Here is a 13,283-nt window from a genome sequence, read left to right on the forward strand (position 1 = left end):
AACACTTTTCTGAAACGGTTCCTTTTGCTTAGGTGATTTTTAGCTTGATTTTAGCCTCAGTTCTAAAAAATACAGGTCTTGTTCCCTGTAGGAGATCGCAGAACTACTTTGATGAGGGACCACCCAGGTACCAAAGGCAAAGCCGGTATCTCAGAAGAGATGATGGGTTGGGAAATAAGGAGTTTGAGTAACAAAAACAACAATGAGATTTTAAACTAAGATTCCGGTTGAAGAAAATCCACTACTTCAGCATCTCCCACACTTTCAGCTGCACGGGGCGTATGTTCCGAAAATCTCAGAAAATTATGAAAGCGCCCATTCTCTGTTCCTGAAATGTTATAAAGTGTAGCTCAGCAATCACAAAAACACCAGAACACAAACACACTTCCCTGGGGGAGGGGAGCACACAGATAATATCTAAAGAGAACCTCCTTTGATGAACAAGCTGTTTTAGTCACAAGTTTTCTTGTTAAGCTCCTCTACAATCTTGCCTCACCTACAGCAGAGGGAAGCTTGTTCAGAAGTATTTTATTATTACTTCAGGATCTTCTGTTCCGTCTTAAATCAAACATGCACATAGGTTTATCTCAGAATATTAGAGGGCACATGGAGAACCTTGACCCGGGAACTTTGTTTTGTTGTTTAGTTAATATGCATTCATCTCAGCCTCTGGAGTTCCTAGAAATGGGCGCAAACCTACACCCACTTTTATCCAAGCATCTACAAATATTTTAAAGCCTAATAACAATACAGATGCTCTTTTTTCAAATATCTTAGTCAGAATGGGGAGATGTTTTCACTCCCTTAACAAAGATGATTAAACTCACTGGAAATTCCTGTCCATTTGCAGTACATTTTCAGGATTTCATAGAGCAGTTTACAGATAGTAAAATAAATTGCTTTGAACCTGAAGAGCACTTCCACACCCACCACGAAGAAAAAAACCCACAACATTTACACCTATTAAAAGAACCCTGGTATTAATTGGCCAAGTAAACATCTGCAGAAAATAGCTGCACTTAAAAATAAATCAACAAATATAGCAAACCAACCCCCCCACCAGCTCAAACAGCCTGTGAGGAGCTGGAGCTGCACACCAGAGAGGCAAACCAGGCATCTTCACACCTGAACTCCAGGATCTCCTCAACCACTGCCAGTATTCTGAAATAGATAACCTGGGCAGACTGATTTTCACATTAAAGACTGGAAAAGAAACTTCTGATGATGTTAGAACCAACTCATCGGGTAGGGTTTTAAGCTGAAATAAGTCAGTTAAGAAACACTACTCATATAAACGCCTATACCTCAAGCTTAAAATCTTACATAATCTTGTAGTTCTGATCATAAACCAAACAGTTTACTGTTGAATTTATTTATTTTTAGACTTGCCTAAAGTTTTAGAGTGTCTGCAGTCCTGGTGTGAGTAGAAAATAGTATAATAATTGTTAAGTACCGGAACACTTAATGTGTAATACTGGAATAACCACCAAAACAATGTCATTAACATGAGAAGCAGTCCGGATTGCAGGCAGTTTCCTGCTCATTTAGCCAAGATTAATTCTTCACAGGCAAGAGAAACATTCTTTTCACCTTACCAAGAACAACCCGAGCGAGAAATGTTAAAGAAAAGACGTTCTTTACTGCTTAGCTGCTCTTTATATTAAGTCTGATAGGTAATGTCAACAAAAACCACTATTCTGTGCTCTAGGCAAAAGGATCTTAGAGGTGGACGTGGAAGAGAGACAGGCATGGAGAGCAGATGGCAGCAAGTCTTTCAGAAACTGTTAGTGAGAGGAGGAAAAAAGTTTCCCTACAAAACATATTGCTGAATTACGAGAACCGCTGCTGAGCTGAAAAATCAGGCATTAGGAAAAGACAACACACACGTCTTCCACTGCAAGGCAAAAACTGTCAGAATTATATTTTGCTTCAAAAGAAGAACAAAAATTAAACCTCCTGAACAACCTTCTGGCTGTCCTTAACCCGCTGTGTCGTTTCTCTGGTTAGAACAGGCAGGGTTTTTGGGTTTCTCTCTGGCAGCGCTCGCCATTTCACAGCGCATTTAGCGCACACGGCGCGGATCGATAGCACTACAGACACAAGACGAGACTTATCCATTTACTAACCACAGCAAAACGGCCTCTTCAGCAAAATCCCCCACCTCCCGACGCTGGAAATTTAAAAGGCATCGTTACAGGGATCTCATTCCTCCCTTCCCCCGGTCACACGGGGAAGCTGAGCACTTGTCCGGGAGCACTTTTAGCCTGAAAAACGAGTGTAGCTTTGCACACCCTGCAAGGATGCTAAAAACCTACGCAGAGCACTAAATACACGTTCCAAATGCAGGCACGGAGTGCCAGGATGGCTCGTGAACTCGCATTAGGTCCTCACGCAGCTCGTAAGAGGGTTTTTTGTGAGACTGATGAAGCTCCAAACACAAATGGACCAACAGTTGACCAACCACTGGTTGCTGCCATAACAATTTTCCTCCTGGAGGAGCGTGGGGAAGTCCTTACGCCCCGCTCGCTTCCCAGGACTCCGAGCTGGCGTTTGGACCTCGAATTCTGCTGTTTTAAAGAGAAAATTAGTAGATTTTTTTTTTTCTGCACTACAAGGCAGTGACATAACGAACAGCAATATACAAAGGGTTACAAATCATTGCTTAGAAACTGAAAGCCTGGCTTTTCACCCCAATTCAGTCGGTACATCTCTACACGCACACACCCCTCGCTATCACCAAAGGACGAGCTCAGCCTTTCAGAGTGGCACCTATTCTAAATTAATGAAGCATTTAAGAAGGTCGCAATTCACCAGCGAATAGTCCGGAGTAAGAGAGATCAAACACAAGGAAAATCAGCTGGGTAATTCTTATTTAAAAGCAGCATTCAACACCAATAACTGCACTGCCAGGTTACTTATGTGACACTAGGTGGTTATATCTCCACATTTATTCCACACAACTGATCTGAAATCCAAGCGCTGTGCGCGTTTCAAGTGCTCACGTTATGTATTTTTAAGAATAAACACGAAAGCAGCTTCTGCCTTTACAGTCAATGCCATCCACAAACATTTGCCACCTGAAAAAAAAAAAAGGGAGATTTCTCCTCATTCATACAGAGCCAGCCCAAGTTTTCAACTGCTGACCCCAAAGCCTTCCGTTTAAAGTGACAAATCCAGGAACGTTCACTTACCTGATGAACAAGAGATAAGAAAAACAGCGAACGCCAACTTAGTAGCAGCTCCCATTTTCCAATGCTGTTAAAACATTTAAGTGACTTTAAGTATCCAGTTTTCTGGGTCCTGCAGGCTGGAAAAATCTCCCTTCTTGCTGAACCGTTATAAAGGAATTTATAGCAACATTTCTGCAGCAGGTAGTGTTCATAAAACACTAAAAATCAGGTTTGTTTAGACACTGACGACCTCCCCGCGGCTCTTTCTAGAGAGAATCCGGGTTGAGGGAGGGATAAATATATTTGGAACCGTGTTTCAAAACACACGTGTCATTTGGCTTCTGTACAAACGGTGGCAAAATTTAATTCATAAAAGTAATGCTACGAATCCACTTAAAAAAAATAAATAAAAACCAAAACAAAACAAGTCAACGATTAAGCTGCTGAGCACGACGAAGTCTCTGCGTCTCCAAGTGTTTTCCACATCAGGCGCCGTGAAGGATCATCCCTCGTGGGTGCGAGTGTCGGGGGATCGGATCGGGATCAGTCCAAGGCGATGTTTTCCTGCCTCCCCCCCCCTTCACACCCCGTGTAGTGTTTGGGAGAAAAGCAGCTCCATTCCAGTTCCAAGCCTCGGGGAGAAGGGAGGAAGTTTTGTCAGTTTGATGAAAAAACTACCTTAAAAACCAGCCACCAGCTACACGTGGGTTTTCTTTAATAAATGCTGAGGGATTTAGCGTAGCCCAAGAGAAGGAAAGGGGGGAAACAACAGTCTAGGGACAAACAAACCTTCGGGCTTCCCGGCAAGTGGCAAATCTCTAGTCCTTGGCCAGGCAGCGAGAGCAGCGCATCCCCCCCGTCTTCGCCGCCCTTCTCCAGCACCAGCACTCCCGAATCCCAGCAAGATTTCCAATTCTTCTAGGAGATTTCCACCCCCTCCCCCCGCAAGATGCTATATTTGGTATTTAAACACACAAGAGTGGCTGGGGAGGGGGTACCAAAAAAAAAAAAAAAAAAAAAAAAAGCAGTATCCAGGCGCTGGGGAGGAGGGTGGTATATTCTTTGTGGCAAATCCTTGATGAGTGCCGTGCTTCCAGGAGAACTGAGCTTCTTTGGAAGGGAGGCGGCTGTGCCTCACGGCGGGCTGAGGCTGGATGGATCCAGGCTCCTCTCGCTCCTCACGGGTCCTGGATGGATCCACGCTCCTCTCCCTCCTCACGGACACATCTCCTCCTCGCCGCCCCGCCGCTGCTCACACAGACACTCCACAAAATCCACCCCTCCGAGCTCAATCCAGTTCTTGCCTTTTTTTTTTTTTTTCCTCTTTTTTCTTTTCCTCCTAGGAGCGAGCAGCAGGAGACGGCAGGGGCGGGGAGGCAGAGCCTTCTCCCCGCGCCTCCCACACGGTGGAGCGGGGAGCGATCCCCTCGTCACCCTCTCCCCTAACTCTGACCCCGGCTCAACTCTCCGGTCTCCCGGGCGGCGGAGGCAGCGCGGCTCAGCCCAACTTTGTCCCTCCAGCAGTGCAGCTTAGGGGCTGGCGAGGCGAAAAGGCCGAGCCGGGGGATTCTCTCCGGGCGGCGGCGGCCGTGCCTAGAGCCCGCCGAGTGTCGCTGGCAGCGCGGAACAGCCCTCGGTGCCCTGCTGCCGCTGCTCCCCCGTGGTAATCTCATATCTACCCATTCACCCGTGTGGCGTGTGGAGAACCGGCCCAAGATGGCGGCGCCCGGGCGATTGTTTTTGTTTCCTCTCCGCCTCCCCCTCCTTCCCCACGGCCGCGGCGGCCACTCCGGATTGACGGCCACATCGCCCAATCACAACGCGGGATTTGCATCTTAGCCCCGCCCACCCCCTCTCGCCCCTCCTATCCGCGGCGGGGCGGAGCGCGCTCCCCTACGCTGGCCCCGCCCCTCGCGGCCCGCGCGCACCGCCTCACGGGCGCGCTCCCGCCCGCCCTTCCCGCCCCTCAGGGCGCGGCCCCTCGGGCGCCCTCGCCCCGCTCCGCCCCGACCCCCCCAGTGTCGGTAATTCACCTTCGCGGGGCTCCTTCGAGGTGTTGGGGGGCTGTGCTGTGCTCCCAAGCTCAGGTGATGGAGGCAAAACGCTGCCGGCAGCCACGCGGTGGGACCTGGCTGGGAGGGGTCACAACGGCGTAAGGTGTGCACAGCGGTATGAGGCTGGAGGCGCTGCCGCTGGGGTCAAATGTTGGCCTGGTCCTCCGCCTCACCCCCACCCCAGCCTGAAAACGTCCCTGAAAATGTCCTACGGGTAGCCAGATGAGAGCTACGGCTGTGGGCTCGTTGCTCAGGAGCATTACTGCTACCGCAGCATAGACTCAGAGTCACAGAAGGGATTGGGTTGGAAGGGATCTTAAAGCTCATCTATTCCTGCCCTGCCACGGGCAGGGACACCTTCCACTATCCCAGGGTGCTCCAAGCCCTGTCCAGCCTGGCCTTGGGCACTGCCAGGGATCCAGGGGCAGCCCCAGCTGCTCTGGGCACCCTGTGCCAGGGCCTGCCCACCCTCACAGCCAGGAATTCCTTCCCAATATGCCATCTAATCTAACTTTCCCCCTTGCCCTGTCACCCTATGCTGTTCTCTCTGTGTTTCTGGTAGGCTCCCCTGAGGTACTGAAGGCACCTGGAGTGAGTTTATGGCCTCGGCACCGAGATGCTCCATTAGCAGGTGGCTGTACCTCCCCAGTCACGTCCCAGTAATTAATTGGTTCTGCTCCTTCACGAGTTTGGTGTCACTCCTTATACCTTTTTTTCTTAAATGGATGCCATGAAATACATCTCTGGTCTCTGGATAAAGAGGAAGACATGGCTCTTAGTTCTGGATGTCCATGTGGGAAAGCGCAAGGGCCTTAGTGCTGGCCTTTAATTTCTGTGTTCTGTAAAGAGCTGTAATTGCACAAGCAGCAAGTACCAAGTTCTCTGAGAACTGGTTATGCTGTTCACCAATCTCAGATAGGTATTAAGTGATTCCAGTTTCCTTTTCAAACTGTTTAGTGGCATGGACTAAGGGGTTTTTTTGGGGGGGGATGGGGGGGATGTGAATACTTGGTGGTACTAGACAGCAAGGAAAATTATCTCTATTTCACATATATGAATATACAGCCAAGTCAACGCTTAGCAAACTTGCCAAGCTCTGCTAACTCACAGATCAGTAACTAGACCTGGTGATCCACCAGGATGCAAGAAATGGATCTATTTCAGTTTTTTTTACATTGAGTTGTCTGCTTGAGTTCTTAACCAGACATCCTTGGTGTTTCTCTGTTGTGTCCCAACACTTCCCAACATTAAATTCATCCAGTGACCGTATTTTTTTTTATGATTTGAAACATCCCAAACACAAAATAAGATGTCAGGGCTTGTGCACCTCTAGAAGCATCAAGACATGTGGCAACACCTTTTATGCCATCTTTTATCCAAGTATTTCAGAATGATTTACAAGCATTAATTAATGTTAGGAGTTACAACACTCCTACTTAATCTGTAGTTTTTAATATTCTTCAATAGCAGAATATTCAAACGTGACCTGTTCTTCAGGTTGTGTTTTCACTTGGCTCAGCTTCTTCAGAACGCTGGTCATGTTGCCACATGAGTAGGAAATTATAGCTAAAAATATTGCTGGTGTGTGTGTGAATATATATTTATATATGTACTTCCCATTGCAGGGATTTGGCTTGGTTGTTGGGGTTTTTTTGCCTAAAGAATGTAAATTATGGTCCATATTTGTATTTTAGTGATTGTTTTTAATAAAAATAGAATAAACGTGTCACATATATAAGAGCATTTGTATGGATGTGACTGTAAGGAGGTGTCTCTTACTCCAGGAGCTTATTATCCTCAGGCAGGGGTTGGTTTTTGCTTGCAGGATTCCTCTGGCAGAGTAAATCCTTCTGGCCATCCAGGAAATATTACAAACACAGTAATTCTGTAGAGTTGCTCTTGTCAATCACCTGTTTATCAGCACCACAGGAATCACGAGTGGAGCTTATTCCTCCCTTTTCCTTCCCACTTTTGAGGCTGAGCGGGAGCATGGCCAGAGGTCTGGGAATTAGGATGACTGTTGGTGGCTGGGATCAGGGAGCTCTCCCTCCCTGCATTAGGGATTTGCTTCCATTTAATTACACTACTAAAAAAGGGGTGGCTTGGTGTAGATATTGTACAGACCTTAGGAGAAATTTAGGAGAAATTGCCAACCATTTTTATGAGGCACTTGATGCAAAATGCTTCAAGGGCTTTGGGCTAGGCTGTTGTTTTATTGCTAGTAAAAGGATGAGTTTTATCCCAAGCAGACATATTAAATGTCAGCACAGTTGCTGTCTCCTCTTCATTTTTAAATGTCTTTCTCATGTGAATTTTGGGGGTGTTTCCCTTTTTCACCTTTTGGCTCCTCATTTCTATTTTCCTTTCACCTTAAACTCTGGATCTTTCTTCCCCCCTTCCAAGATCAATCTGTCTATGCATTTTTAATGAATCATTTATTGTGACATATGAGCATTGAAGACACAGTGTCAGGGACTTAAGCATCTGTGGAGAGCAGGAGGAGATGAAATGGATGTGATCTTAGCTTCAGTCTTTTGTTCATGTGGGATGGGACTTTGCCTAGAGGCAGCACAAATATAACTTTTCCTTCTAGGGAATAATGAGGAGAATTAAAACCCAGCAATGTCTCATTTTTCTCTCTGGAGCACTGCTAGGAATTGAGGATTTCAGCTGTGCCTTTGCTATTCCCACTCTTAGCAGTGAATCAACACAAAACCCAACGTGGTAGGAAAGGAGCTTTTGTGCAGAACTCATTCAGAACACCTACAGAAGCATTTCTAAATGCAGAATGGGAAACATGGGGTTTATAGTACCAGAAGTGACACCAGCAGAGAGAATCCTTATCATTATCTCTTTCATCTTTCCTTGTGGTCTAAGTCATTCCCCCTTTGAAACTTTGGAGGAAGAGAGGACCCCATTCAGGCTCTGTCCTTACATAACCAAACCAAAAAAAAAAAAAGGACCAAAATGGCAAGAAATTAATCTCTCCCAGGGCTGCCCTCTTTACCAGCCAGCTTCACTTTCCTTTGGGAAAAAGTGCAAGTACTGGATGACAGCCTAAATTATTTCATTTTAGAAAAGGTAAATAACTGCCTTAAAGTATTTTTACTTTACTTTCATATGCATGACTTACGTGAAACTCATAATATTCCAAAAGGCTTTTAATACAAATTTTCAGTTCTGTTGCTGTGGACAGTTAATAAAATTCCTACAAATTATTCATTATTTTGCACTTTTTACTCAGTTCCAAAACTATTGAGATACTTTAGTTGAGTATATGAGTAACACAACTTGAAAACATGAGAAAACGTGGAATTAATTAACCTTTTAAATGCTGCTGATGAACTGAAATGAAATCCAAAGGTTGCCTCTGCAATGCTTTTGGGTTGGGGCAATATAGGTGACCATCAAAATGTTCTCCTTTAATGTTTTAAATCAGACTTATAAATTTTAGATGCAGCTGTTGAATCCAGCTGAGTACCCACGAATTCAAATACAGGCTGAAATCACAGCCCTGTTTTGGTGTTGGGCTAAAGTGGGATCATTTTATTCACCTGAGCAGTGACAGGATTTGGCCTGGATCACGTTCTGTAAAGCTGTTTTTGTACTGAGTTTGTGTGTAACAAATTCCCTCTCCAATTAAACACCTGGAGCCTGTAGACCCCAAACCACCAGGGATTTTTTCCCTGCCTCAAGTTTAAAAACAAAGATACAAAATACTACAGAAATTAACTTTGATACAATAACCACCAAGTTGTTTCCATAAAGGCTACATTCAAACCAAGGATTATTTTTCCTTTTTGACCTGTAATCCAGACTTTTACTTCCTTAAAACACTCGTGCAGGGATTCCAAACTCCCTAACCTATTTTCCTGGAGGAGGCAGGGATGTTTCTTTCTAGGATTTGCAGTGTCTTGTCAGAAATGATCATTGCACTGAAGCTTCTGGTTGCTTTCAGACACTCCCTTGTCTCTTAGGGGCACTTGGTTGTGTCACAGGGTTTTATCACTGTGGCATTTATCAGCTATGATTTCATCCATATTTCACAGCAAAATTGCATTTTCTGGATATTTTTCTGTAGTCCTCTTTTGTACTGTAGAATCCTTTTTTTTTTTGGAAGTGCCACGAAGAGTCCAAGCTGAATTCCTAAAATCCCACTCTGTGCTATGAAAACAAGGTTCTCAAGGTCTGTGTAGAGATTTTCCTTCTCAGAATACACCATAATTTATATACTCAGTTATAAACTGACTCTGTGTTCATCACAGAATGCAAAAGTTCTGCAACATTGTCGTGTTTTCAATGTTATTTTGAAGGATTCTTAAAATATGTGACAAGTGTTTGTTGGTTTTTTTGCTACAGTGTCCTGACAGTGATACCAGATTTTAAAGATCTTTTGCACTGCCTTTGGAAGGCTTTATACATATATTTGTTGATAAAGATATAAATATTTTAGACCGACAATTTGTAATTAAATAGTCATAAGAAGTAGGACTGTGAAGTGGCCAAGTGAGGAGAGACTGTCAGATCTTAAGAGTATTCAATTTTGTGCTCTTTAGAACTGTTGTGTCAATATGACTTCTGGTTGTTTTGAAATATAAATACATGAATAGCTCTAATTACTTATGGTGTCATTCAAAATATCCTAGAAGCTTTCTGTAAGGTCTGAAGAGTGGGATCAGGAGAGCTGGCCGATACTTTGGTAATTTCAAACCTCAGTAAGGAGAACATTCCTGGAAGTATTTTTTGGTTCAGATTGATGTCACAGAGAAGATGAGTGCTGGGGAAGACAAATGAATGCCAGTTTTTGGTTCAACAGATAATAATAACCTTTCCTGCAGTATTGTTCAAGGTCGATAATGGGAAGTGGAATTCTGCAAGGTTCAGATAGATTGGAGGATACTGGGACTTAAACATTAGTTACTGGTTTTGCTAAAATGCCAAGAAATCGAGGCTCCAAAATGTAACTAACTGGCTTCAGAAAGGGATGGTATTAGGGAGTCAGGTATTTATCAAATCATCCATGGGTATTGCATTTGAAAATCTGCCATTTGGAATTTTACAAAAGAAAGGTGAAGATCCATGGTAATGGACAAGCTGCTAATAATTTTATGGTTTATCATGGCTGATAACTGGAGAGTGTAGAATTAACCCTTACAAACATGTGACATGGCACAAGCAGTTGTCCTGCTTCGAGAGGCAGCAGTTTTAGGCTAATAAAGCCTTTCTGCAAAGAAAAATGATTGAAATATTATTTGAGGCCCATTTCCTTAAGAGAAATGTAGCTCCTGCTGTTCCTGCAGTTATCTGAACCCTTTGTTCCAGGCAGTTCTGTGGGAATGGAGAAGGAATCCTGATGAAGTCACAAGTGTGACTCTGGGACAATGGGTGTGAATTGGTCTAAGTCCATATGTTTTGGTAGCATCCCATAATCAATGATTTAGGGATTTCATAATTTCTGCACGGAATTTAAGTAGCATTAAAATAATCCTGCCAACAGTAGCTCAGGCACCCCTTTGTTCCTGTTCACTGTGACAGAAATAATACCTCTCCCCAAGTGCTGTAATTCCTGAAAATCTGGCACATTACGGGTTTCACTGGAAAAAGTGTGGAAGATTCCCAAATTTGACCTATTTCAGATTTGAAGAAGGACAATGCAAGTTTCTAGGCTTGGAAGTCTCTCAGGGAACCCCTAGTAGGTGTCCACTTCTTTTTTTTCATGAGGAGAATCCAGCTGGAACATTTCTCTCTGGTAATTGTGCTCTGACAAGATGGATGGGCTGAGCCATTGCAGGGATTTCAAGTCCTGTAAGTTCAAATCCAGAACCTTTCTTCTGCAACCAGCAGAACATCCCAGCCTGGTGTTCTTACTCATTGTCCAGGCCACCGGGGAGCTAAATCCTTCTCCAGCTTCTACTGCTGAATAGTTTTGGAGTTAATTCATCTGCAAATTATTTTATAATAACTCCAATTCAGACACTGAACAGAAAATGTTACTATCTGAGATGGCAAAATTCTGTTTACTCCCTAGAGTGAGAAGTGTTTTCAGTTCAGGCTGCTTTAAAGTGAACAAAATTTAACCTTTTTTTTCCATTTACTTAGAAGGTTTTGTACACAGCATCAACCTTTCTGATAGAAAGGCTCTTTTTTTTTTTTTTTTTGCCTTGAAATTCTTTAGGCAGTGAAAATGTACTTCTAAGGTAATTTTGTAGTGATACATAGTGCATGCACCCCATTTTAGGAATATCAACTAATTAACTTTCATGAAACTGCAAAGGGAAAAGCATTTTTGTGTCATATGGAGAGTTAGGGAAGCTGGAGGACACACACAGAGATATTGGATTTTTTTACATATCTGCCCCAAAACATGGGTTGTTTTTTCTCAAAGTTCATGAGAGGTTTTCACTTCCAGTGAGGTGCAAGGCCACAAACACAGTTGGGGAAAACCTGATCTGTGTCCTAGACCTGTCAGGATCTACACAGAGGGAAAAGAAATGCTCCAGCACTTGAGCAGCTATTTGGAAGAGGGAAGGTGGGTGCCAGAGTGTCTGGCAGTTCAATATCAAGGTGGATTAAGAGCATTAAGGAAGCTTAAACAGCTTCCAGGAGAGACATTCCCATGGGTTTGAAGGCTTATTCCTCTGGAACAGTTGCTTGGCTGCAATTTGGGTAGAAAGATCAAGTTTTCTCCTGGAATTGTGCATGGCACTACTTAGTTTGACTTTTTCTCTTTTTTTTTTTTTTTGTTAAGGATACTCCAAGGTTGACTGCTCGGGTCCTGCTGAGTTTTCAGATTTGGGAAAGATCAGACAACATCCCTTGCCAAGTTTGATGGACATTGCCGTGGGAGTTCTCAGGCTGAGACAAGTGAAAGGAAACAGGCAAGTTTTTCCTTTTTGATTAACATTTTTATTTTAATGACCTGTTACAACCAATAGTCCCAGTCTATATTGGTTTCCAAGTTTTATTATCATTAGAATGTGAGGCAATTCCCTGAGCCATGTGTGCCTTGTGCTGCTGGAGGGGAGGACTAAGATGTGGCTGGATCTTCCATCCATGTTATCTGGCATGGAAGAATCCTGACTGTAGTGAAGATTTATTGCCAAATATTTAACAAACAAGCTTCAAAATATTGAAATTTTCTTTTTAAAAACTATTATTTTAAAATCATAGCATGCTGTTATCTGTAAAGGCTATTACCTGAGAAAAACTTAGTGGCATGAGCACAATATATAACACGTCTGTCCTATATTAACAGGTGATTTTTCTTCTACATTATTGGTTTATTTAGATTCTACTTGAGATTTGTACCAGCTAAAGATGTGCTTTTTTGCTGAAGTTTTTTAAATTTAACTAGAATGTAATTACAATCTTTTTCATTATAAGTGTCTTCAAATACTTGGGGTAATACTGGTGGAATTTCTATGTCAATATAGAAATGAAGAGAAAGTGTTCAGACAGACTAGAAGATGTAGGATATACCGATGCACTGAGCTTGGGCTTCCAGGTAAAGACAAAAAATATGGATATGCACATGTGCAGTCCAGCTTTTTGTGAAATTATACAAAAACAGCAACCAGAGTGTCCATGGCTCATGTCGATGTTAAAATGAAGTAGTAATGGAAAAATGGGAGTGTCATTTCCAAATGGATTCTCCTGGTGCTTCTGCTATTCCTTCAGTTGGATTCTCTGCTACATTTGGGGCATTACTGGAAGTTTTAAGCAGAAAGGTTTCTAAGTGGCTGACGAAGAGAAGGCAAGTGGCAGACTCAGGCTGTGAGAGGATCCTCTGACGGCAGCCCAGGCTGGCCTGAGGGAGGTGGGGACAGCGCCCCGGGCGTGTCCCAGCTCCCTCCCAGGAGCCACATTTCTCACGTCCTCATCCATCAGCCTGTGATGCAACTGGCCTGGGAATCAGAGTTTTGTCCTTGCTCTTGGAACACACAGTTACCTCAAAACTCAGATATTTTTCAAGCTGTTGCAGTAATTTCTAAGCTCTCCTCTGTTAGGCCCCACTGCCAAGCACATGGCCAGGCCATTTATATGCTTTAACTATTCCTGT

The 13,283-nt window shown here is 43.7% G+C and overlaps 1 protein-coding gene across 2 annotated transcripts in view; it reads right to left on the minus strand.

The window, feature by feature from the left end:
* ACVR2A (activin A receptor type 2A) overlaps nt 1-4,919 on the minus strand; it is a 50,480-nt gene extending 45,561 nt beyond the window's left edge. The window contains exon 1 of one of the 2 annotated variants that reach the window (XM_042041673.1): nt 3,192-4,919. In XM_042041673.1, coding sequence (XP_041897607.1) covers nt 3,192-3,246 — 55 coding nt within the window. In that variant the 5' untranslated portion in view covers nt 3,247-4,919. The remainder of the gene's footprint in view (nt 1-3,191) is intronic. The other variant, XM_042041674.1, reaches the window with a different exon arrangement.
* Nucleotides 4,920-13,283: the final 8,364 nt, after the last annotated feature.

This window comes from Corvus kubaryi, unplaced genomic scaffold (genome assembly GCF_017639235.1).
Source record: "Corvus kubaryi isolate FWS band 111438036 unplaced genomic scaffold, C.kubaryi_AGA036_p1.0 37396, whole genome shotgun sequence".
Taxonomy (NCBI): Eukaryota; Metazoa; Chordata; class Aves; order Passeriformes; family Corvidae; genus Corvus; species Corvus kubaryi.